Source organism: Monomorium pharaonis, chromosome 6, assembly GCF_013373865.1.
Source record: "Monomorium pharaonis isolate MP-MQ-018 chromosome 6, ASM1337386v2, whole genome shotgun sequence".
NCBI classification, from domain to species: domain Eukaryota; kingdom Metazoa; phylum Arthropoda; class Insecta; order Hymenoptera; family Formicidae; genus Monomorium; species Monomorium pharaonis.
Genome location: NC_050472.1, coordinates 10,880,489 through 10,903,786, shown reverse-complemented (window position 1 = coordinate 10,903,786; position 23,298 = coordinate 10,880,489). Strand labels below are relative to the sequence as shown.

General features: G+C 30.7%; 1 protein-coding gene across 1 annotated transcript; it reads right to left on the bottom strand.

The window, feature by feature from the left end:
• Positions 1-2,390: 2,390 nt before the first annotated feature.
• On the bottom strand, positions 2,391-16,442 carry LOC118646192. Its single transcript, XM_036288561.1, has 2 exons — positions 16,157-16,442; positions 2,391-4,021 (listed from the first exon to the last, which is right to left on the bottom strand). Exons 1-2 carry the CDS (start codon positions 16,188-16,190, stop codon positions 3,555-3,557), a joined length of 501 nt encoding a protein of 166 aa, XP_036144454.1. The 5' UTR covers positions 16,191-16,442; the 3' UTR covers positions 2,391-3,554.
• Between the last annotated feature and the right edge of the window lie 6,856 nt (positions 16,443-23,298).

Below are 23,298 nucleotides of genomic sequence, written 5' to 3'. Positions count from 1 at the left end.
GCAAATCTGGGGAAAAAGATTAAAAATACATTTACTTATGATGTCAAATTTGCAGCCTTCTACCTGTCATGCAAAATATTCAAATCAAGCGACGCGGTAGCGGCGCGACGCCAAGTACATGCATAAAGAATCCTGTTGAATGACGCAAACTTCACTGCGCAAATGTCACGCCGCTACTAAGCTTTATCTGGAATTTAGCTGTCAAATTCACTTTCAGTTAAAATATCTTAGAAACTAAAATCATAATCAAAAATCTAATGGCAATTTTGTTACATAATATTGATATGAGCTTTCGATTGCGACCACTCCGAGTAAAATTGGTACACTCATTTCTGAGATCTCGTAATCTCTTGCGCGAAAAAAGCTCACTTGGATTATTTTTCTCATTCACATGTCCATACACACGCAAAGCCAGTTTGTCGTTCAAGGGGCTTCACAATGTGCCTACATATAATTTTATAAAACTAAAATAAAAATTATTTCGTAATGTAAGTGGTGAATATTGGTACGCGAAAAAATATATTGAACTTAATAATTCTGTGATCTTGAGATCTCTTGCGCGAAAAAGCTTATTTGGGTTATTTTCCACAGATTCACATTTACATGCACACACACACACACACACACAAAGCGGTTTGTCGTTCAAGAGGCTTCACAATGTGCCTACATACAATTTTATAAAACCAAAATATACAAAAAATTATTTTATAATGGAAATGGTGAATATTGGTACGCGAAAAAAGTCTAATAAGTTAACAAAAATGAAATAAATATATAATATAAAGAAATACATGATATATATGTAAATGTCAAAAATATTAATAATAAAATATTAAAAATTAATAAAATTACAAGCTTCTGAATATTCAAGCTATAATTACAATTATAGATGTATAATATATGTATAATCCCAATAAACACACGAGAATATACATTTAAATCAAGTATTTACGGGAAGTTTAAATCTAATAGCTTCAACGTATATCAGTTCCGTATAATTTTAGTTGTGATGTCCGGCTGATATACGTTGTCATAAACTACATTCATTTGTTTTTTATATGTTATTCTTTAACCAATTAAAATCGCATTTGATAAACGGATAAACTACGTTTTACAGATGCATAATTTTTACGAATAACTAATATATATATAAACGTATAGCAATATCTATTTAAAATACGTGTTTTTTTTTATTCTTTTAAACGATTTTTGTTTTTTAATAAACGTATTAGATACGATTATGCTTTAGCTATATGATACGTATTAAATACGATTATGTTGCAGCTATATAATACGTATTAAATACTTATTATACCGCTACAACATATTATAATAATAAATATTGCAAATAGTGTAAAAAAATGTATATCACTTAAAATAAAATAATCACAAATAAATTTAACCGTCATTTATTTTATTTTACTTTTTAGAAGATACGCATACAATAGGTTATAAAAGTTATGATTCTTTAATAATTTTTATAATAATTAATACGTTAATATAAAAATAGTATTATTATTACATTTATAAAATTTGTATTTGTTCTATTAAATTATTTTATTAATTACTAAACAGATAAGATCGTGATTAATAATAAAAAAAAAAAAACATTATTACGAATTAACATTTCTCATGTGACTAATAAACAAAATATTCCGAAACTAAGAAATCGCGATTAAATAAAAAAAAAGAAAGTTTCTTACGAATTAACGTTTTTCATGCGATCAATAAACAGATCCAATATTTCGAGATTAAAAAATTGCGCAACTGTCGTGATAAATATGTTTAAACTTATATTGTTAATTGTAACAGTAATGGCTCCTGCAAACAGGACGCGGTAATACAATAATGTGGCAACGCGGTTGCCAATCATTGTTTTGCTTTCCTGTGTACAATAATCATAAGGAAATTAGTTTTCTCTTTAGTTTTTCCTTGCATTTTCATTGTATATGTGGCGACTTTTGGCCAACTTTAGCCACAATTGTATGGCATCTGTAATGCACTGATCGGAAGAATTGTTTCCCTTAAACTGTATTTTAGCATCATCTGTAAAAAATAAAAATTTCTGTATATAAAAAATATGTATGTATTTTAAAACATAATATACACAGACCAAAAAGTAATATACACTAACATATAATATACATTGACCAACATTTTGATTAACTTTTTATTTCTCAACAAATAATGTATTTCTTGTAGGCCTTTTTACACTAAAAAGGACATGCTTTTTAAAAAATTCTGTCACTTTTAATTTTTTTTTAAAACTTCGTTTTGAATTTTTTATATAATAACGCAAATTTGTAATAACTATCAAAATTTTAAATATTTTTTTATGATATACGTATTTAAATAAATATGATAGTATAAAGCCTTTTTTATTGTTTATGTTTACAATTTAAAATAAAATATTAAATTTATAAAATTTATTAACAATATTTAATGTCAAAACATCAATGTTGCAATTTAGTGAAAAGATTATTGTGATAGAAGAAATTGATTTATAAGCGATAAATTGTTTGTAACAGGGTTATTATATGAACTTGTGTGTTTCAATTTCATTGAAGAGATTGTTTTATACCTGTGATAACTTACGTAATTTCGTGGTTTCGAAACTTCTTTTCTTCTGTCCTTTCCAGTTATATGTCATCGCTAACTCGTTTGTGATTACGAATTTTAACATATTCATTACGCTGGCTCTTTGGTCAGCACCACCAATCGTGGAAAGACGTCCTTTCTATGAAAAATTATAATTGACACATTAGTCAAATTTAATTGTTTCGAAATTACAAAAATAGACATGATTATATGTTAGGATAAGTTACGTTGAAAAATAACAAACAAGGAAACTAAAAGAAAGAAAAAGAACCAAATACAAAATAGAATAAAAGAGGATTTAGTTATTATTGATCAGAGATTCACGCTTCGCGTCATACGACAGGTTCCGCTGGTGTGTTCAAGAATGTTCGGGAATTTTCCGATCTGTTCTGCTGTGTTGATACGTTGCCCGCGCACGTTCTTTTGTTAGCATAGCCAGGATGGGAGGATTGAGGATTCGGTCGAGGAAAGGGGGAAGAAAAGATGGCCGGCTATCCAAAGGAGATGACAAATTTAAGGCCTGGGTATTGAATTACTGCCGATCTGGATCTGAAAAAGAAACAATAAACTCCTCTCGCTCTTCTAGATCGGACGACGAGGGCGTCCGCGAGTCTCCCTTTAACGTGTACGACACTCGAAGTGTCTGTTAGCCGTCTCCGCTACAAATCGGGCCTCAATGGCGTCTACGAGTCTCCCTTCGTGATTAACTCTCGACTGTCCGAAACTTCCCGGTCGACCAAACTTACGAATTCGACGTCGTTATTAACAAGAAAATCCACCTCGATCGCTTCTCACGAAAACAAAAAGAGGACCAACAGCACACACACCCGCACACACGACTCAAAACCGACGAATTTTTGTATTCAAGCGAGCACCCGCCGAGTCACAACGCGTCTCAACTGACAACAGCCCCCGCTCACCGTGCGTGCGCAGGTTTGTTCAGAAATTCATGTCAGTCACACCCACGCCGCCAGCGCGATACTCGCGCTGCACTCAACTGCACGCTCTGCTCTCTTCGTAGGTGTGGAGACGAGTACAGTTACAAGGCTCTTATTCCGTAACATTATAATTTTAAACCGTACCAGATACGTGTAAGCAAAGGCGGGTGTTTCTCGACCCTTAGCATCTACTGTTTTTTCAGATAACATTTCTTCCAATTTTTTAAAATCATCATAATTTTTCAGCGGTAGCTCCGGCAATCCGTCCCGTTTTGATGTTGAATTTAAGAATGTCGACATAGTTTGTAAAAGTCGACTTATACAAGCATTGTTCTGCTCAGATAAAACCATTATTTTTTCTATTCGCTCTACTATATATTTTTGAAATTGTTGTTGAGACATTATTGTTCCTGCACCTACTTCCAATCTTGACGATGTATGTCCGTTAAATTCAACGTCAATGTTTTGCATTTTCTTTGATAAACCTATAAAATAATATCAATAATTAGATAGAATAATACCAGTAAATAGATAGAATAAATGTTCTATCTGTATTATACTATTGGTTTTATTGTTTTCTCACGGAAAATAAAAAGTAAGATAAAGATTTAATTATTATGATTTCTAATATCCAATATCAATTTCTACATATATTTAAATAACGATATTTTGATACGTCTTTTTACAAAAAGTATCAATATAAATATACCAAAGAATCAATATAATAATTAAACATTTTAATAAATAATGTAAGTAAAAAATAAAATATTTTTCTATGACTAAAAATATTCATTTACATATATTAACCTTCAAAACGTGGAATAATTCCACTATTATATCTGGGGATTGATTTTGATATATATTTTTGTCTGTACGTAAAGTAGATGTGGACGCATTGTTCAGATTCCTATTTACATTCTTTTCGCTGGAACTCGATTCGTGTTTTTGAGAATCGTTAAAATTCAAGTTTTTTTGCTTACTAATCTCATTCTCTGAGCCGCTTGAATGGGAAAATTTAGACTCTCCACAATTAATGTTTTTTCTCATATTTGTTTGACTTCTACATTTAGATTTAGTAATCTTCCCAGTGAACAATACGTTGTCAAAAAGATCTCTAAAAGATATCTTGTTTCTGAAAATAATAACATAAAGAGACTTCTAAAAGATAACATAATGATGTCAGAATGTTAACCAATGCGCCGTTTTTTGAGAACAGAAAGATATCATAAAACTGATATCTAAAAGATTTCTTAAAACGGATATCTAAAAAATTTCTTAAATCGGATATCTAAAAAATTTCTTAAATCGGATATCTAAAAAGTTTCTTAAATCAGATATTTTTAAACTGCAACTAAAGATAAAAAAATAAAATAAAAATTTATTTTTTACAAATTATTTTTATCAACAGTAACATACTAAATTTAGGACCAATTTTTATGGATTAATTAAATTTAAATTAAATTATTTTATTCTTACTTGCCGCTGGTAGGTTTGAACCCGGAACCTTAGGATGACGAACCTTGTACTCTATCTGCCAATTTGACTTATCGATATGGGTACTTGTTATTGTCTTATACATATAATACCAATATGTTATAAACTGACGCAATTATATTATTTTTTATAAAAGCAATTAAATTTTGCAAAACATTAAAAATAAATAGCATTAATTTATTTACTTATTAATTTCATATTGTTAAATTTATCTTTTTCCATAGCCTTAATAATTTGATGGAAATTGCGATCTATTTTTAGCATTAATAGTTTAAAGCGTTCAAATGGTTAATTAGATGGTTTTTATTATTCTGTTTTTGTTTAGTACATGATAAATTTAGATTTTGTGCATTTTTTGTGCACAGTAATTGTAGGCAAACCGTTATTTTTGAAAACATTATCTTTATAATAATTTTTAAATAATATCAAATGGATTTCTCATTTAAGATATTATAATGTTATCTAATTTATGAGTCAAGTACAACGCGCATGGACGGCTCAAAAATCGGACAGCATTGTGATATCTTTTATGAGACATCAAGCTGATATCATTTAGCTAATGTTATAAAGATAACATTTTCAAGAAACTTAAATGAGACTCTTCAATTAGATATCTCAAAGACCTCTTAGTGTTGTCTGATTTCTGAGTCAACTACGACGCGCATGGACGGCTCAAAAATCGGACAGCATTGTGATATCTTTTATGAGACATCAAGCTGATATCATTTAGCTGATGCTATAAAGATAACATTTTCAAGAAACTTAAATGAAACTCTTCAATTAGATATCTCAAAGATCTCTTAGTGTTGTCTGATTTCTGAGTCAACTACGACGCGCATGGACGGATCAAAAATCGGACAGCATTGTGATATCTTTTATGAGATACCAAGCTGATATCATTTAACTGATGTCATAAGGATAACATTTTCAAGAAACTTAAGTAAGACTCTTCAATGAGATATCTTAAAGACCTCTCTTAGTAGACGTTTCTGGTAAATGTTACCATTTTGACATCATTTCCAAGATATCTAAATGTTTTCTTAAAAAAGTTCTCTTAAAGTTTTCATTCTGACAAGCGTGTTGTCTGGGTTTCTTTTAGAAGAATCAGATGAAGCAGATACAGCAGATGAATCAGATGAATCAAACGTGCCCTCCTTTTTTTTATTATTAGATGATTCAACAACTTTTTTTGTGAAATATTGATGGAATTCAGTACATCATCTTCTGTTGAACCATGTTCCACACACACAAAATGATATCCATATACTTCATAATAGCGCCATAGTCATCTGAATAAATTATTTGAACATTATTAAAATATCCCTGGTAGAAATTTTGGCATGGCACTGACCAGCGTGCCACACTGTCACTTCAGGAGCTAGCATGTACGCTGTTAAGCGCCATCCGTGAAATCGTCACGTTTTGCCCGCTGGCGCGAAGTTAGAAATTGATTTGATGTGCTGCTGGCATGGCGCTAACATGGCACCAGTAAGGTACTATCATAATGCTAATATGGGACTAGCGAAGTTTCAACGTAGTACATACATGACACTGTCCTATGAAATAATATTATTGAACTATTCGATTATTAATGAAAAACCTGCACTATTAGAAATTTTTTAATGACTTTTAATAATCATGTAAAGGAAGCTTGGTTCAATGAAAAGTAATGAATGCTATATATAAATATTTATTTACTGATGTCTTAATTTTCATTTATGTATTACTTTTAATGTTATAGTCGGCCTAACTCCAAAAAAGAAAATTGATTTTGGTTTACTTTGATCGCGCTGCGAGTGGTCTTTATGTAGCGTGTTAGCTGCATCTTACTTCCGAGACAGTTAAGCCGTCTGCTCGTCTATCGGCGGCGCTGCGCACTAACTGGCGGGAAACAAGCAGTTTTTTCACATACATGTACATTAAATTTACTTTAAATGTACACTAAATTTCATTAATCCATTGTGCCCAATTGTAGTTTATTTAAAAACGGTTAAAACCGGCAATAATTTATTTTAACGCACGCACAGATCACTTTTAAAACAATTAAAAAGTCGATCTAAAAGCCAAAGAAAAAAAATCTCGATAGCATTTGATATGGCGCAAGTGTGGACCCGCACTGGACCGCATTAGAACCGCTCAGTCAAATCCAGACCAGTCAAATCCATTCTTTACTCTTTTAATGGTACATCTTTCACATCTGTATATACTTGTATGTCCTTTGATCATTTTTAACATGGCTCTTGCGCAAAACATTCAATTTCAACATAGCACGTTTTTCCGTTGTATTGAAACCCGTTTTTTCGTAAGAAAATTGTTTCTTCAATGAAAAGCTTTAAATATTTTTCAAGATTTATTGGCTTTCCTTCGCCACAAAAACATGCAATCATAAATGGTCGCGAATCTACAATATCATCGCTACGACCTAAAATTGGCCACAAGTCAATTCTACTGCTCTTAAATACGGGTAAACCGTCTATATTAATAATTAAATTGATAGTTGAAGTTTCGCCATTTAATCCGCCATTCAGTAATTTATGCATCAAACATTTTTGAATGCCATGATAATACATCTCGCCATTATCAATAGAAATGATTTCCAATTTTGTAGGAGTACGCAATAGATTTCTGGCACTACGCGGTAAAAATGGATAAGCTGGATTAATTAATTCCAAAATTCTATTTAACGCTGCATGTGTTAAATTATTATTGATTGCTAGTCTACGCAAATTATTCGTAAAATTGGCCGGATTTATCACAAATGTATGCGTTATAAGACCATTATCATTATCTTTCTCATCATTCTCAGCAGTCGAACTATCACTATCATCAGTATATAATGTATATGCATCATCTATATTATTAAAATTTAATTTTGTGAGCATTAATGTAGGAGAGAATTCATTACTGGTATTTACTGTATCTACGTTGATAATATTTTCATTATTCTCTGCATAGCACACGGGTAAAAATAAATTTTGCGTATTTATAGAAATAAAATTAGAATCATTTGCTTGTGTACACGAGGGCAATAATATGTTTTGTACTGCATTATTTATTTTTTGATGCAACTGTCGATTACTTAGAAGCTTCGTATTTTCACACATTTTTAAATGATTTACGTAACGGTTAAAAACATTAAATAACAATTATAAAATATTACAAGTAAAAAATCAGATATTTTTTTATATAACATTCACATGTCTAATGTAACGTTAACAATTTTTAATATACCTGTAATTACATACATAAGATATAAATATTTTTTCTTATATAAAGTCACAAATATCTATATAAATCTGATTAATAATAAATGTATGTATAAAGTAGCACATATATAATTAAATAAATTAAACACGGTATGAATTAATATACGGTCTATTTAAAAAACTGTGTGAATTAATATGCAGTCTATTACTTGCGACAGTTAAACACGAAATAAAATAAGATATAAAAATCCAACAAAATTGTAAGGAACGCTATCTTAGTGACTATCAATGTCGACAGCTCCGTGCCGTGGAGCTGTCGACATTGAAGTGATGTGGCAGCGGAGACAGCGGAGCGCGGCGGCAGCCGAATAGCTAGTTCCGCTAAATCGAGATGCTTTTGTTTAACAAAAGATAAACAATGTAACGGTTGTTGCCAGGCTGGCAGCCTGGCAGTGCTGGCTGAAGTCGTTTTAATAAATCTTATATTTTTTGTTTTAGAAAGAAAAGGATCATATTTTTTTAGGATTGAATAGTAACTAATTAATTATTTATATAAAGTCACAGACTACACAATATACATTATATACAGTGTAATAATAAATTAATATTTTAATATATTATCCCAGACAACAGTTTAAAATCGGGTCATAAGACGTGTGTTAGATATTTTTAAGGCAACTTAAAAGCACTTCGCTAAAAATAGTCTTAAAAACGTCTTAAAACACCTTGCAAAAAGTAGTCTTAAAGGCGTCTTAAAGATGTCTAACATACGTCTTATGACTCGATTTTAAACTGTGTTGTCTGGGATAATATATTAAAATAATAATTTATTATTACACTGTATATAATGTATACTGTGTAGTCTGTGACTTTAAATAATTAATTAGTTACTATTCAATCCTAAAAAAATGTGATCTTTTTCTTTCTAAAAAAAAAAATAGATTTATTAAAACGGCTTCTTTAAGACATCTTAAAAACACTTCGCAAAAAATAGTCTTAAAAACGTCTTAAAGACATCAACAGACATCTTATGACCTGATTTTAGATTTTTTTCTAAAAAGAAAGATAAAAATTCAATAAAACGGCTTTTACTTACCGTTAAATATATACGCACTTGAAACAAATTTACTTTCCTTCATAGAAAATGAAACATATACACATTTGAGAATATACACTTACACACATTAAAATGCAATGTTTATTTAAATAAACTGTACAATCCATGATATATTTTATAAGTCATTAAAATATATCATATATAATAATATCCGGTTTTATTAGATTTGTATAATATAAAACGGATTTTATGCATTGAAAAACAGTACACGGGTATACAAAAAGAGAAAGATTTAATTTCTAAAATTTGTTTTATTTCTAAAAAACCGTATATTTATGTGATTAAAAAAATATTTATTAAAAACGTATATAATTTATTTAAAAAATCTTATTTATAAATGTTTAAAACATTATTGACGTTTTAAAGACAAAGATTATACTATTTATACAATGACATTTTCTAAACATTTATAAACAAGATTTTTATAATAGATTAATATATGTTTTTAATATACGTTTTTTTGATTGCTATTATATATCATTAAATGTACGATTTTAAGAAATAAAATAGACGTTGATACATTCTAGAAATTAAACCTTTCTTTTTGTATACTCATACACTGTTTTTCAATGCATAAAATTTGTTTTATATTATATAAACATAATAAAACCGGATATCATTATCGTATATTATATAATTGTATAAAAACTATAAAAATTAAAACGTTTATCTGATATACTCCTACCACTTTTATACCAGCTTTACGTTTAATAAACGTATAATGTACAATCAGGTGTTTATTGAGATAGAGAGAATAAAAAGATGGTGAAAGAGAAACGAGAAAAAGAAAGAGGAAAAGAGAGTGCGAGAAAATGAAAGAAAGGAAAAAGGGACAAAGCAAATAATTTTATAATTTCTACTTAACTTTATCTCTCAATGCAAATAAATATAAAATTATTAGTACATTCTTTCATCACAATGAAAATATAATCGATGTACATTATACAAACATGATGTGTCCTAAAAGAGCAAAATGGGTGTTAATAAATGATTTAAGTATAAAGAAATGCAATTAGCCTCAAAATGCTAAAAATGCATTTATATTTTTTGCAGAACAAATAAAATAAAATAAATTATGGAAAATATATACATATATACATACATACATATCAAATTAACACATTTAAAAGTATGTATAATGAAACTTAATGTAATTAAAAAAAAAAGTAATTCTTTAATTTTTACAAAAAGGAGTGAAATCCCATAAAAAAACCTTAAAAAGGTAAAAAAGATACGCCAAGTACATAAACGCGTGCTTTCCAAAATAAATTTGAGATCAATACAGTTAGCCAAGTATATTTTAAAGACGAAATTTATTAAATATCTATTTAAAAATTGCTTAAACGGGCTTGATGATTAAATGATTAAATGATTAAAATCAACCAACGGGATTATAGTGAAAAACTTGGCGTGCCCGACTCGTATTTTTTCTGAATTTCCAAAGCTCTATGTTATTGATATTGATAAATATATATACAAGAATGCAATTAATGTGACTCGGATATTGCTTTACTATCTGTCAGTTTCTACTTTATTATATGTTATTACTTATATTCTCATTTTTTAAATAATTTTTGAATAGAATCATTTTTGAATGCGTTTATATACTTGACATATCTTTTTTAACTTTGTGAAGTTTTTTATAAGTTATTTTTTTTGCAAGAATGCAATTAATGTGACTCGGATATTACTTTACTATCTGTCCGTTTCTGCTTTATTATATGTTATTACTTATATTCCTATATTTGCAATAATTTTTGAATAGAATTATTTTTGAATGCGTTTATGTACTTGACATATTTTTTTTAACTTTGTGAAGTTTTTTATAAGTTATTTTTTTTGCAAGAATGCAATTAATGTGACTCGGATATTACTTTACTATCTGTCCGTTTCTGCTTTATTATATGTTATTACTTATATTCCCATATTTCAAATAATTTTTGAATAGAATTATTTTTGAATGCGTTTGTGTACTTGACATATCTTTTTTAACTTTGTGAAATTTTTTATAAGTTATTATTTTTTTATTATTTTATTCGTACAAATAATTTTCATATTGTATAACATTAATGGGTCATTTTAAGTCGGGCATTTTAAGCCGGGCACTCCAAGTTTTTGCTTCACTATAATCCCGTTGGTTGATTTTAATCATTTAATCATTTAATCATCAAGCTCGTTCAAGCAATTTTTAAATAGATATTTAATAAATTTCGTTAAGTCTTTTAAAATATACTTGGCTAACTGTATTGATCTCAAATTTATTTTGGAAAGCACGCGTTTATGTACTTGGCGTATCTTTTTTACCTTTTCAAGGTTTTTTTATGGGATCAAATATATACTTTACATTCTCAATATCACGTGTAATATCCCCGCGTGTGTTAAGTTTGCCCCCACACATTAAAGTTTTGATATAAGTTCCCGTTTTATTTTGAAGAAAAAGACTTTAAGAAAGACTTTTAGAAAAAAAAGAAATTGAGACGCCACGATTCTTTATGGATCGGGATCAATCGCAGCGCGGTTTTTAGAAGTCTTTGACTTGCCGCGGTGTCTCCCCGGCGTCTGTATTTGAAGTGTCGGCTAACTTTCATATTGTGTAGCGCAGAGACACCGCGGAGACACCGCGTAAAGTCGGAGACCTTTAAAAACTGCGCCTTTAAAAAAAGTATAGGTTGCAATGCTTTTCACAATATTTATATTTGATTATTTTTCGTAACAGATAGAAAGTTGCAAATTCGACATCATGTGTGAATGTATTTTTAATTTGTTTCCCTGGATTTGCAACACTTTTGCATTAATTTTGTAACACAAAATTAGTCAGTGATAACTTGCAATAATTTGCGTAATTAGTACAGGGTTGCAGATTTATATTCGAATGGGAGAAGACATTTGAAGCATTTCCAAAAATTTGCAATACTTTTGCAATTTTTTCACGCTTGCAAAAAGTGAAAAATAATAATTGTTGCTAATTTTTCAAGGTTGTGGATCTTGTCCGAGGTTGCAAACTTACCAGCTAGTGACGAAAAATATTCTCAACGTTTGCAACCAATTTGCAAAAGTTTTGCAATTTTTTTCGCAAAGTTACGACCAAATAAACATTTGTTCCACTATTAATTAAAAAACAATATGTTTCGTGCAACATAGAAGGTTGCAAATTGGTACAGCTACTCGGGGCAGTTGTAAAAGTTATTCTATTGATTTGCAGCACTTTTGCAATTTTTTTCTCCAAGATATAAACAAAAACGTTATTTTGCAATAAATTTCAATGTTGCGTGCCTCGAAATAGGTTGCAAACCTAACAACACATTGTGAAAAATATTACAATAGGCATTATTTTCAGTTTGCACGACTTTTGCAATTTTTTTTGCAAAGTTATAATAAATTAACATTTTTTACAATGTTTAGCATGTATTTCGGACCTCGGGGATGGTTGCAAAATGGAATTTATTGTTATTTCCATTCACCTAATATTCTATCAAAATTTAAAAACTTTTGTAATTAAAGTGAATTGATTGTCTTTATTGACTGGCCTATGAGGGGAGATTGATACACTCTATGTGTCGGGAATGAGCCGCTCTCGGGCATCTGCTCCACATCCCCGTAGCTACAGGCTAGGAAGGGATGATTTTGTTTGTCTTGTCGGAGACTGCAGAATCCGCGAGTAGTCGAGTGGGTTGGGAGAGACCTTGCCGTTTCCTCTTGATAATTGAATTTATTATTGATCTATTATTGAATCATGGTGGAGTGACGGTTGTGAGAATTAACAAAGGGAGAACGTGAAGCATACATTTGGATGAGAGCGAGGGTTTCGCTTGCTACTTGCTACTCCGAGCGAGTAGACTCGATAATTACTCTTTGATGATTACGCACAATCAAATTAGATTAATAAAACATTCTTCTTTCTCGAACGTATTGCCATTAATCAAAGTCCGCTTTTTTCATTTTTCTGTGCTTTTTAAATGTCGCATTAATCTTGCATTTTTTATTCTAATTTTTTGATCTGTCAGTTAAGAGATATGTATAATACGTTAGTAGACACATCTGGTACTTTATGATAAAAGGTTCGTCTCGTACGCATATTTGCGTACATCATCATACTTTTCATATGTAATATACAGCTTTTCAAATACCGAAAGGATATCGGAGTCACGCCATCGATTGAGTGCAAAGGTTACGAGGAAAATTAGGTACCTCCGCTTCGAATCGGAAAACTGATTCCCGGCCCGTATCTACAATTCGACCGAGTTGGAGAGAAGTGGACCTTCCATAGATTTTTCTTGCAAATAGATTTTTCTCTCGTGACGGTTCTCGCGTGGAAGCGCGCGAGGATCGATAATTGTAGAGAAAGAAATATGGATAAGGTCAGCGTAAGAACAAAGGAGAGAAAAGAGAGAAAAGAAACAGGTTTGGCGTTATTGAAACAAAACTTCTTTATAGATTTATCTTTTATTGTTAATAAGAGTTGCCTTTCATTGAATGTAAGTCACAAAAAAAATGTACGTAGCTATTATAGCTCGAAACTTCACTGACACTTTAATTTATGTTAAAAATTAGTCATTCATTTTTTTTTTTAATAAAATGCCTAGGATATTTTTATACATTAAATATTTTTATACATTAAACGTCATTGTTATCAACTACATATTATATATTATCACTTTAGTAGAACTATTAAAAATTGCTTATTTTTATTATGTTTGTTTATTATTATTATTATATAAATGTATAAATAATATGAGAAATTTTTCAATAAAAATAAAAATAAACGTTTACAGAAACATGATATAAATTTTTTGGGTTGTATAAACATTTAGATGTAGATTTAATAGGTTTGTAATATTTTTTGGGGGGATTTATAATATTTTTGAACTCAAATCTCAAAGTTCAAAAATTCATATTATTTCGAATTTATAATATAAACTTTTATAAGTAATTGATTTTATAACGTCTACGATCACCTGAGATTATTTTTTAAATTTCAATTTATTTCGACAGATCTATGTCGACACACACACAGTACTATAAATATATAAATCATAACTTATTTCTGTTCAATAGACAAATTCTCGCGTTCTTGAAATAAAAAAGTAAGATAGGTTTTTGGATCAGTAAAAAAATGTCTAATAACATGAGCTTTATTTTTCCGACTCTGACTATTCTCGAGTTAATCGAGACATTGATTCTGACATATCGCAATGTGTGTAATAAAAAAAATTGATGATTGATTTGTACAAAATTCCTTCTATCTTTTCTTTCTTCCGTTTAAAATTCATACGAGTAAAATAATGAATCTTTAACATAATATGCGTTTATCTCGACATTTACGATTTTCTGCTGCTGGCCCGTTTGAAAACAGCTGAGTGAGGCTTTCGGGAACGCGTCAAATCAATACCCTCTCGTCTGGTCTCATCGTCGCTCGTGCTCAACGTGAAAGGCAAAGTAGATATGCAAGCGGCTGCTTGAATCTTCATTCATCTGCATACGAGCCGAAGTCCTCCACGGAGGCCAATAGAGTTTACGGAAGTACCCGCAGAATTGATTTGTAGAACTGTTCTTCCTTTAACATCAAAATTATATATTGTGTTTGGATTCTTCGTGTCGTACAAATCGAATACTGTGTTGCCACTTTTCGAAATGGATCGTAGGAGTTTTCCGTCTCGAGTTCTTAACTTCCAGATTCTTTAAACCTCTTGGAAAGTTATTTAAAATTTCAGAATTCTACTTCAGAATAAATAATATAGAAGACATTAACGTTTTTATTAACTTTTGCATTCTAAATATCGAATATTAAGGACGAAAGAATCGCGTTCACGAAGAAGAATTTTCCAAACTCTTGTAACGAGAGGTCACGCGTTTTTTTAGTCCTTTGACGCCAAAGTTATCCTATATTCTTGAGCTTTATTGTCGATGCAACGATGGATATTATGCACAGGTAAACTTATCTCTCTCTGTACCTCGTCCTTTTTCGGTAAGGGTCAAAGGCGAACCGAGGGTTAACGTACTCTGTGTACCAAGGGCGTCTCTGTCGAGAAACAGACGTTAACCTTTGTCGAATCTTCCCTTATGTATGTACAGTCACTCTTCTTTGAATACGGGATTGTACTACGATTGGCCACGACGAGAAATCTATGTTCATCTTATTGTTAGTCCAAACATTATCCCACAAGCCTGTTCCGCGTTACGTTATAATACTTTTTATAATAATAGATTAGAATAAATGTCCGAAGAAAACGTCACGGTACGAGAGCCGATAGTGTCGTTGCACTCACGAGTGCAATAGAAGTTAGTGGATTTTGATAAGGGTTGAATAGACAGAAATAAACCGATGGCATTATGTAACCACGATCAATCGTAACGATTAACTCGTCGGATCGTTTAACTCGAAAATAGTTACCTAGAGTAAAAAATCTTACATCTCAGCATTAGAATAATAAACATCAAATTTCCTTACTGATCCGAAATCTATATTTACCTTTCATCCGAAGATTCCGAAATTCAATTTGTAGAAGGAAAACAAATTATAATTCTATATATCCTAGTGCTGATATATCTGTTGAAACTAGTTGGAGTATAGAAAACATCCAAGTGATTGTTTATATTAATTAATCAAATATGATAAAAATTTACTTTACTTCGATTAAAATATACTCTCATATAAAAATTTTATATTTATATAATATAATAAAAATAAATCAGCTTTTATAATTACTCAAAATTGAATACAATACTTTTAACTGGAGTATAACATTATCTCAGGTGATCGTTTACGAAAGAAAAAACTATTCCCGTGTTAAAAGTATGCTTACCTTTGTTCAACGAGTTAATTGTTTTTACAATCATAGGATAACTGTGTTGTGTATGTTGTAATGTTCGTCGTCACTGGTCGCTGTAGAAAAGTCGTGGGCTTGCAAAAACACACCGGAAGAAAGGAAACACCGTATACCAAAATATAAAACTTTATCGATACAAAGACTTTTTATGACGCACGACCAGCAGAGGGATGTTAATGCGAGGCTGTCTATACGTAGAATGTCTATACGCAGGAATTCTCGTGGCGAGCATGCTGCTGCCGTCGGGTCGCGTGGCTCGGGCCAACACGAGGGCGGATTTACACGGGCCAACAATTAAGTTTCAATCGCGCATGACAACGGACCATGCGCGTACAATCTTAATATGAATAGAAACATATATAACAAACTGTAATTTTATCTAAAAAAATCACAAAAAATTTTGGACTAAATTTTTTCACACAAATGAATTTCGTCCATTATCAGGGCAGCAATTGTGTAATTTTTTCCTTAGGGCGGAAACATGAAAAGTGAAGTTTCATGTAACTATCTCTTTCTACTTGTGTTGAATAGAAAGAGACAATAACTTGAAACTTTTTACTTTTTACGTTTCCGCCCTAGGGGAAAAATTACATGATCGATACTCAAAGCAAAACAGTAAAGGTCGTTACACAAAATGTTAATTTTTACCCTGTCGCCAAGTAAGAAAAAGGCCGTCACGGGAATCCAACTAATCGATATCCAACACGTTAAAACGCGAAAACGATTGCCATGCGCGCTCTCCAGGTCGAATTTTTTTTCACAGTCCCATAGAACGTGCGGTACGCTCAACGCCTCGCCACAAAGACGGCGTAATCGATATTACGGATTTTCAAAAGCATGGAATACCGAGGAAGTGAAATGAAAAATGAACACTGTATGTCGATCTATCTAAAATTTAGATATTTCAAAATCGCTGGGAATTTATGCAAATACAGGATGCGCATCATAAATATGCGTGCAAGCCGTTAAATTATTCCATTGCATTCGGCATATAACAATTTCCGTCATGGATATCGAAAGACAGCGGAATCAATACGCAGGACACGTAGTCTTGATCGTTTGACAATCACAAGAAAATTGCAAAAATAAGAAATATTTCAAATAAGAGACATACGTATAATTCGAATCTCTGAATATACACATTTTTAATAGTCTCAATAATTAAGTAATTAAACTTGTCGGTATATTTATATTAAATATAAGTAAACTGAAAAAAAGTTGAATCAATAAAATCAGTGTAATTAAAATTGATTTTATTAATTTAGTAACATTATTAATCAAATTGGTATTTCTGACTTTTGTTTTAGTAGAATCTTCTGATAGCATAGAGCATTAAAAAAAATATCATTGTGTCAATTGTATTATATTTACTCCTGTCAAATAAATAAGTCCTTTTAATTAAATATAAAATTAATAATTTTATGTTTATGCAATTGAATAAATACTCTTTATTAAACTAAATTTTCTATTGCATGAAACAAAATATAATTTTGAATCAACAACGCCAGCTCAATTAAAATTGATTTTGTTAATTAATACATATTATTGTTAAATAAATGCATGTATTGTGATTTAACAATTTCTGCACTTTTTCCCATATTTTAATAATACTTTTAAATTTTGTAAATAAATTAATATTTAATGTTTTCACAAATTTTAAAAATTGGAAAGGTACTCTAATTCTTGGTATAAGTATATTTAATTCAATTTAAATTTACAATTAAATAATATTTTTGAAATTAAATTATTGTGGCAAATATTATTCATTTTTTCTTTGTAAGTATATTTGGCAATATTAAAATTAAAAAAAAAGGTAATTATATAGAATAGGTACTTTTCCGAATTTTGATATTTTTTGAGCTTAAAGAAGTCCACGTGTTTTCTGAGAATATATTCTCTTTCCACACAAAATTTTGTTATTTTTCGACAAAGTACGCACCGTACTTTTGCGCATTTCTGCTCAGGGCACCTTTACCGGGGAGGTCAAAAACCCCCCCCCCACTAGAAACCCCCTCCGTGTGTGTGTGTGTGTGTGTGTGTGTGTGAAGGATCTGGAAAGTTCGAAAAAAAGTTTATAATTGTTCTGTGAAAAAATCTAGGTAGATTACGGGCTATCTACCTAGGTAATCTTCGGGCTATCCCGATTGATTATCGTTGTCGGAATCACAACAAAGCTATTTACCAAGAAAGTTACGAAAAAATATCAAAATTCGGAAAAGTACTTATTCTATATAATAACCCCCCAAAATAAGTATACAGTGTGTAAGATTAAAATGTGTTGAAAACATTAAATTGGAGAATAAAATATTTAAATACGTAACATTTATTAATAAAAACAGATACCTTATAAAGATATATTCATACATAACAAATCATTTGGACAAACTAAGCAAATATTCAAACAGCGATATTATTGTTACGTAAGGCGCTACATGATCCGTCTTCCTTTTAGAAGTCTTGATGACGCCAAGCTAGGAACTGTATAGCGGCGACCGTTTGAGTAAACCGAGCTCTGAATTCCTTTTAAAGATAACTTATTACATGATGAAATGCGAGATAACATGTGCGAATTATTCAAACTATGGAGTGGTATCTAGTTCACAGAAGTTACGTTCTCTCTACGAGTTACGATCCTCACGTTAAGAGGCGTAATATGAACTTCAAAGGCACGGAGCAGATAAAACAAATCTTGACAAATGCTAATCACATTGGCCTAGTTTACATCATGCATTTGATACGCGTATCAAGTAGTGAATTTAAGCTGCTCAGCCAATGATTAAACACATTCACTAGTTATTTACTATTTGATACGCGTATCAAATGCACGATGTAAACTAGGCCATTGAATGCACGAGGGGTGCCTTGTGCGTTCGCAGAAACTTTTGTAAAGGATACTGTAGTCGTAGATCCATGTCGCGTTGCTTTATAGATTGGGACCGAGAATTCGTCATCGTCAGGAACATCTGCAAGCAAACGTGTAAAGGGCATTGCCCTGAATTTTCAAGTTTGATGTGTAAAGTTCAAAGATTAACATATCTGTGACAAAATGCGAGATAATTCTAGAGATCTGAAATCTAGAGACACGTTAATATTAAAAAAAAGATCAAGCTCAAAGACCTAAAAAAACAAGAATGTCACATCTCATATCGGGGAAAATTTTATAAAATCCCTTGATTAGAAAATCTTAAATTCTTTCTGCTTAACGCGAAAGACAATTCCGAGTTGCGAATAAAATGTCGCAGACGAAGAAAATTATTTTTCGAAAGGGCGCTGCCCCGAATCGTTGATGCGCTGCACAGTGTTCGGAAATCGAATATTTAGGGATAAATTACTCTAGAACTGTCAATTTTCAATCAATCATGATGATTTTTTTAAATGAAGCTATTTGAATTTCTAAGAGATCCCTTGAGGCCAATTTTATAATTTCTTTGTTCAATAGAATTTGAAAGCCTAAAATCCAAAATCTTAATACCTCTTAATAATTTTAAATTTATAAAACCAAAACTTTTATGCTGATATTTTGTATATAACAAATGTACATCTGTAAACTTTAATAATAAACCACCACTAATGTAATTAATGTAATGTAATTAAAGATATTTAGTTGTTGATTCTCAGTTAATATTAATAGAAGCAAGGGTGTAATAAAACGCCTAGTTTAAAAAAGATCTTTTTATAAGTCATTCCACATGCAGTTATTTCACATATGTAAAAATCAGTAAAAAACTGTAAAATTTTATGTTTAATTATAAAAATAAAAATTAACTATTTATCCTTCTGACAACATCTTTTGAAATGATCTATAACAAATATGTATGCATAAACATGAAGTATTCATGGATCATTATAAAGTGTTAGGTTGCGTACGATCTTCGAAGTTAAGCAACGTCGACGATGGTTAATAGTTGGATGGGTGACCGTTTTCTCGGGTGTATAAATTAAACATGTTCTGTTACAGATTCTGCTAATAATTAAAAATAAATATTTAAAACCGTTTAAAAAATATTTTGTGCTCATTGGGTAATAACACATTTGATAAAAGAATTAATAATATTTATTTCAAACAAGTAATATTTTCTATAATTAAAAAATATTTTTTTTAAATAAATATTACTGATTTTTTATAAAATGTATTATTAGTATTCAAATAAATATTTATTTGAATTAAGTGTCTATTTCTGTTATAAGTAAATAAGTTTAATATGTTAGAAAGTAGAATAAAATAACACTTATAAAACTATTAGTTTTATTCAATTAATTTATTTAACATTTATGCGTTATGTTGATTGAAGGATTATTCGATGTAAACTAATATTAAAAAGTATATTCCAAAATCATTTGTTGAACAAGATAATGTCTATAAAATCTGATATGATAGCCGATTTTTGAAAAATAATCTTGGGTCTGTATTACAATAGATATTTAGAGTGCTAATAATGATCCTATACAGATGTAACCTGTCATTCTATCAATGAGAATTTAAATTAAAATAGCTCGCAATGCCCGATTGTTCAAATTAAAAAAAAATCGTGCTACAAGTACCTGCCTGCCATTTATTCCAATTATAAAAAAATTATTTAAATTTATATGAAATATAATACACTTTTACCGAGCTTTGCGCTTGTTTAATAATGTTTAGTATTTAATATATTATTTAGTATCTAAAAGTTTTAGATATTTAGTATCTAAAAAGTAACTAAAATGTATCTAAATATAGGCATCGATACTTAAAAAATTGTATCTAGGTACAGAGAGGAAAAGTACCTTGGTACTGTATCTAAGTATATAAATTTGTACCTAATTACGGTACTCAGGTACTTGTACCTAGGTACTACACAACACTGTTTATGTATATATATTTTCATAATCTATTTTATTTTATTTGTTCTGCAAAGAATATGCATGCATTTTTAACATCTTGAGGCCTATTGCATTTCTTTCGCTTTTTTGCGCTTTTAGTACATATGTTTGTATAATGTACATACATCGATTATATTTTTACTGTGATGAAAGATTGCACTAATAATTTTATATTTATTTGTATTGAGAGATAAAGTCAAGTTGAATTTATAAAAATATTTACTTTTTCCCTTTCTCTCTCTCTCTCTCTCTCTCTCTCTCTCTCTCTCTCTTTCTCTCTCTCTCTCTTTCTCTCATTCTCTCACTCTTTCTTTTTCTTTTTTTTCTTTCACCATCTTTTTATTTTCTCCTTGTGGTTGTTTATTTTAATTTATATATAAATATACATTATTAAGTATGTGTGGATATTAATAGTTATCACTTATATATATATATATATATATATATATATATATATATATATATATATATATATATATAGTAACACGCGCGCCCGCGAAAAGAAAGGAAACACTTTTTCGAACTTGAGTAATCAAATGTCTTTATTTGAAAGATAACAGACCCATCCGATCTAGCTCGCAGTCTCGTTACAACTGCTTATTCCTTTTTACTCCTGTAGCCCGGCTCTCAACAGCTGACCGCCGCGGATCGATATCGCCGATCCGACAACTGACTCGCCGTCGAAAAGTATATACTATATACTGGGCAGCGCGCGTAACAATATATACACATAAATATATATTATACATATATAATTGTAATTATATTATTGTGCTCATTTTATACATATTTCCATTAACAAATATCTTTACCGTAGGTATAGCTTGTATATTCAGAATTCTAATTTTATTAATTTTTATTAATATTTTTGACATTTACATGTATATTATGTATTCGTTTATGTTATATATTTATTTTATTTTTATTAACTTATACTTTTCTCGCGTACCAAAATTCAGTTACAATACAAAATAATTTTTTATATATTTTAATTCCATAAAATTGTATGTAGGCACATTGTGAAGCCTCTTGAAGGACAAGCTGACTTTGCCTGTGTGTGTACATGTACATGTGAATCTGTGGAAAACTCAAGCGAGCTTTTTCGTGCAAGAGATTTTAAGATCTCAGAATTGAGTGTACTAATTTTAATTGGACTGTTGGCAATCGAAAGCTTACATCAATATTATATAATAAAATTGTCATTAGATTTTTAATTATGATTTTAGTTTCTGAGATATTATAACTAAAAGTGAATTTGAGCTAAATTCTAGATAAAGCTTAGTAGCGCCGCGACATTTGCGCAGTGAAGTCATGTGACACGCATGCATTCTTTATGTACTTGGCGTCGCGCCGCTGTCGCGTCCCTTGATTAAACCGTAACCGGAACCGAACCGTAATTTGATTCGGTCCCTGGCTCTTAATTACAGAAAAAATAAAATATTGCAAAATACATTTACAAATAAGCGTATTTTGCGAGAGAAGGAAATTATCTTTTCCTTCTCTCGCAAAACATACTCTATGTATCAGGCCTGCTCGGTTAAGGAGTGGGGGTATAGGCATACGTAGAAAAGGACAAACGTAGACGTTGAAAAGGGACGGACGATGTACCAGGTATTTTCTTCTCTCTCACACGCAGGCGTGTGTAAGAGAGAAGGAAATACCTGTTATATTGTACGTAAGCCTTACCGCCACCCCTGAAGTTTGGGACAATCCTCAGTCTAGATATACTATGTCTATGCTATGTATACTGTTCTGTCACGTGAATGGTTAACACCACAGCGACAATCGATTTATCGAGGAATTGTCTTAATATTAAGATCAAGTGACCATATTACAGCACGTTTAGATGGCTACTAGTCGGCAAAATTCTATATCATTGCTTAATTTGTATAACTCGAGATATGTACAGACATATTTAGATGTGAGATTTGGAAGCCGCGCGCTATTTGTAGTTAGAGAATTTCGGAACATTGCTTTAGGCAGTAAATATGGAGCGAAAGGGACTATACGGAGTATGTGCTACGCATATGCCCTGATTTTAGCGTTCGAGCCGGCATGCTTGCTTACTGTTCGCGACCGGCAAGCTGTAAACATGTGGTGTATGCTGAGAATATAAGTTTTTGATAAGTTATACTTATTACATTAAGTATTTGCGGTATTCCACTCTGGCGTTATCTCGCGCTTTGAATTTCGTTGCGACCCCTTCATTCACCTATACCCACACACCTCGCTACTTTGTTATTTTATGTTCACAGAAT

What these genes read in the sequence shown, in the direction of transcription:
- LOC118646192 (XM_036288561.1), bottom strand. Translation starts at nt 16,190, where the DNA reads ATGATTGTAAAAACAATTAACTCGTTGAACAAAG. An exon ending in AATTAACTCGTTGAACAAAG is followed by an intron (nt 4,022 to 16,156) that starts GTAAGCATACTT and finishes ATTATTTTATAG; the next exon opens with GTTTATCAAAGAAAATGCAA.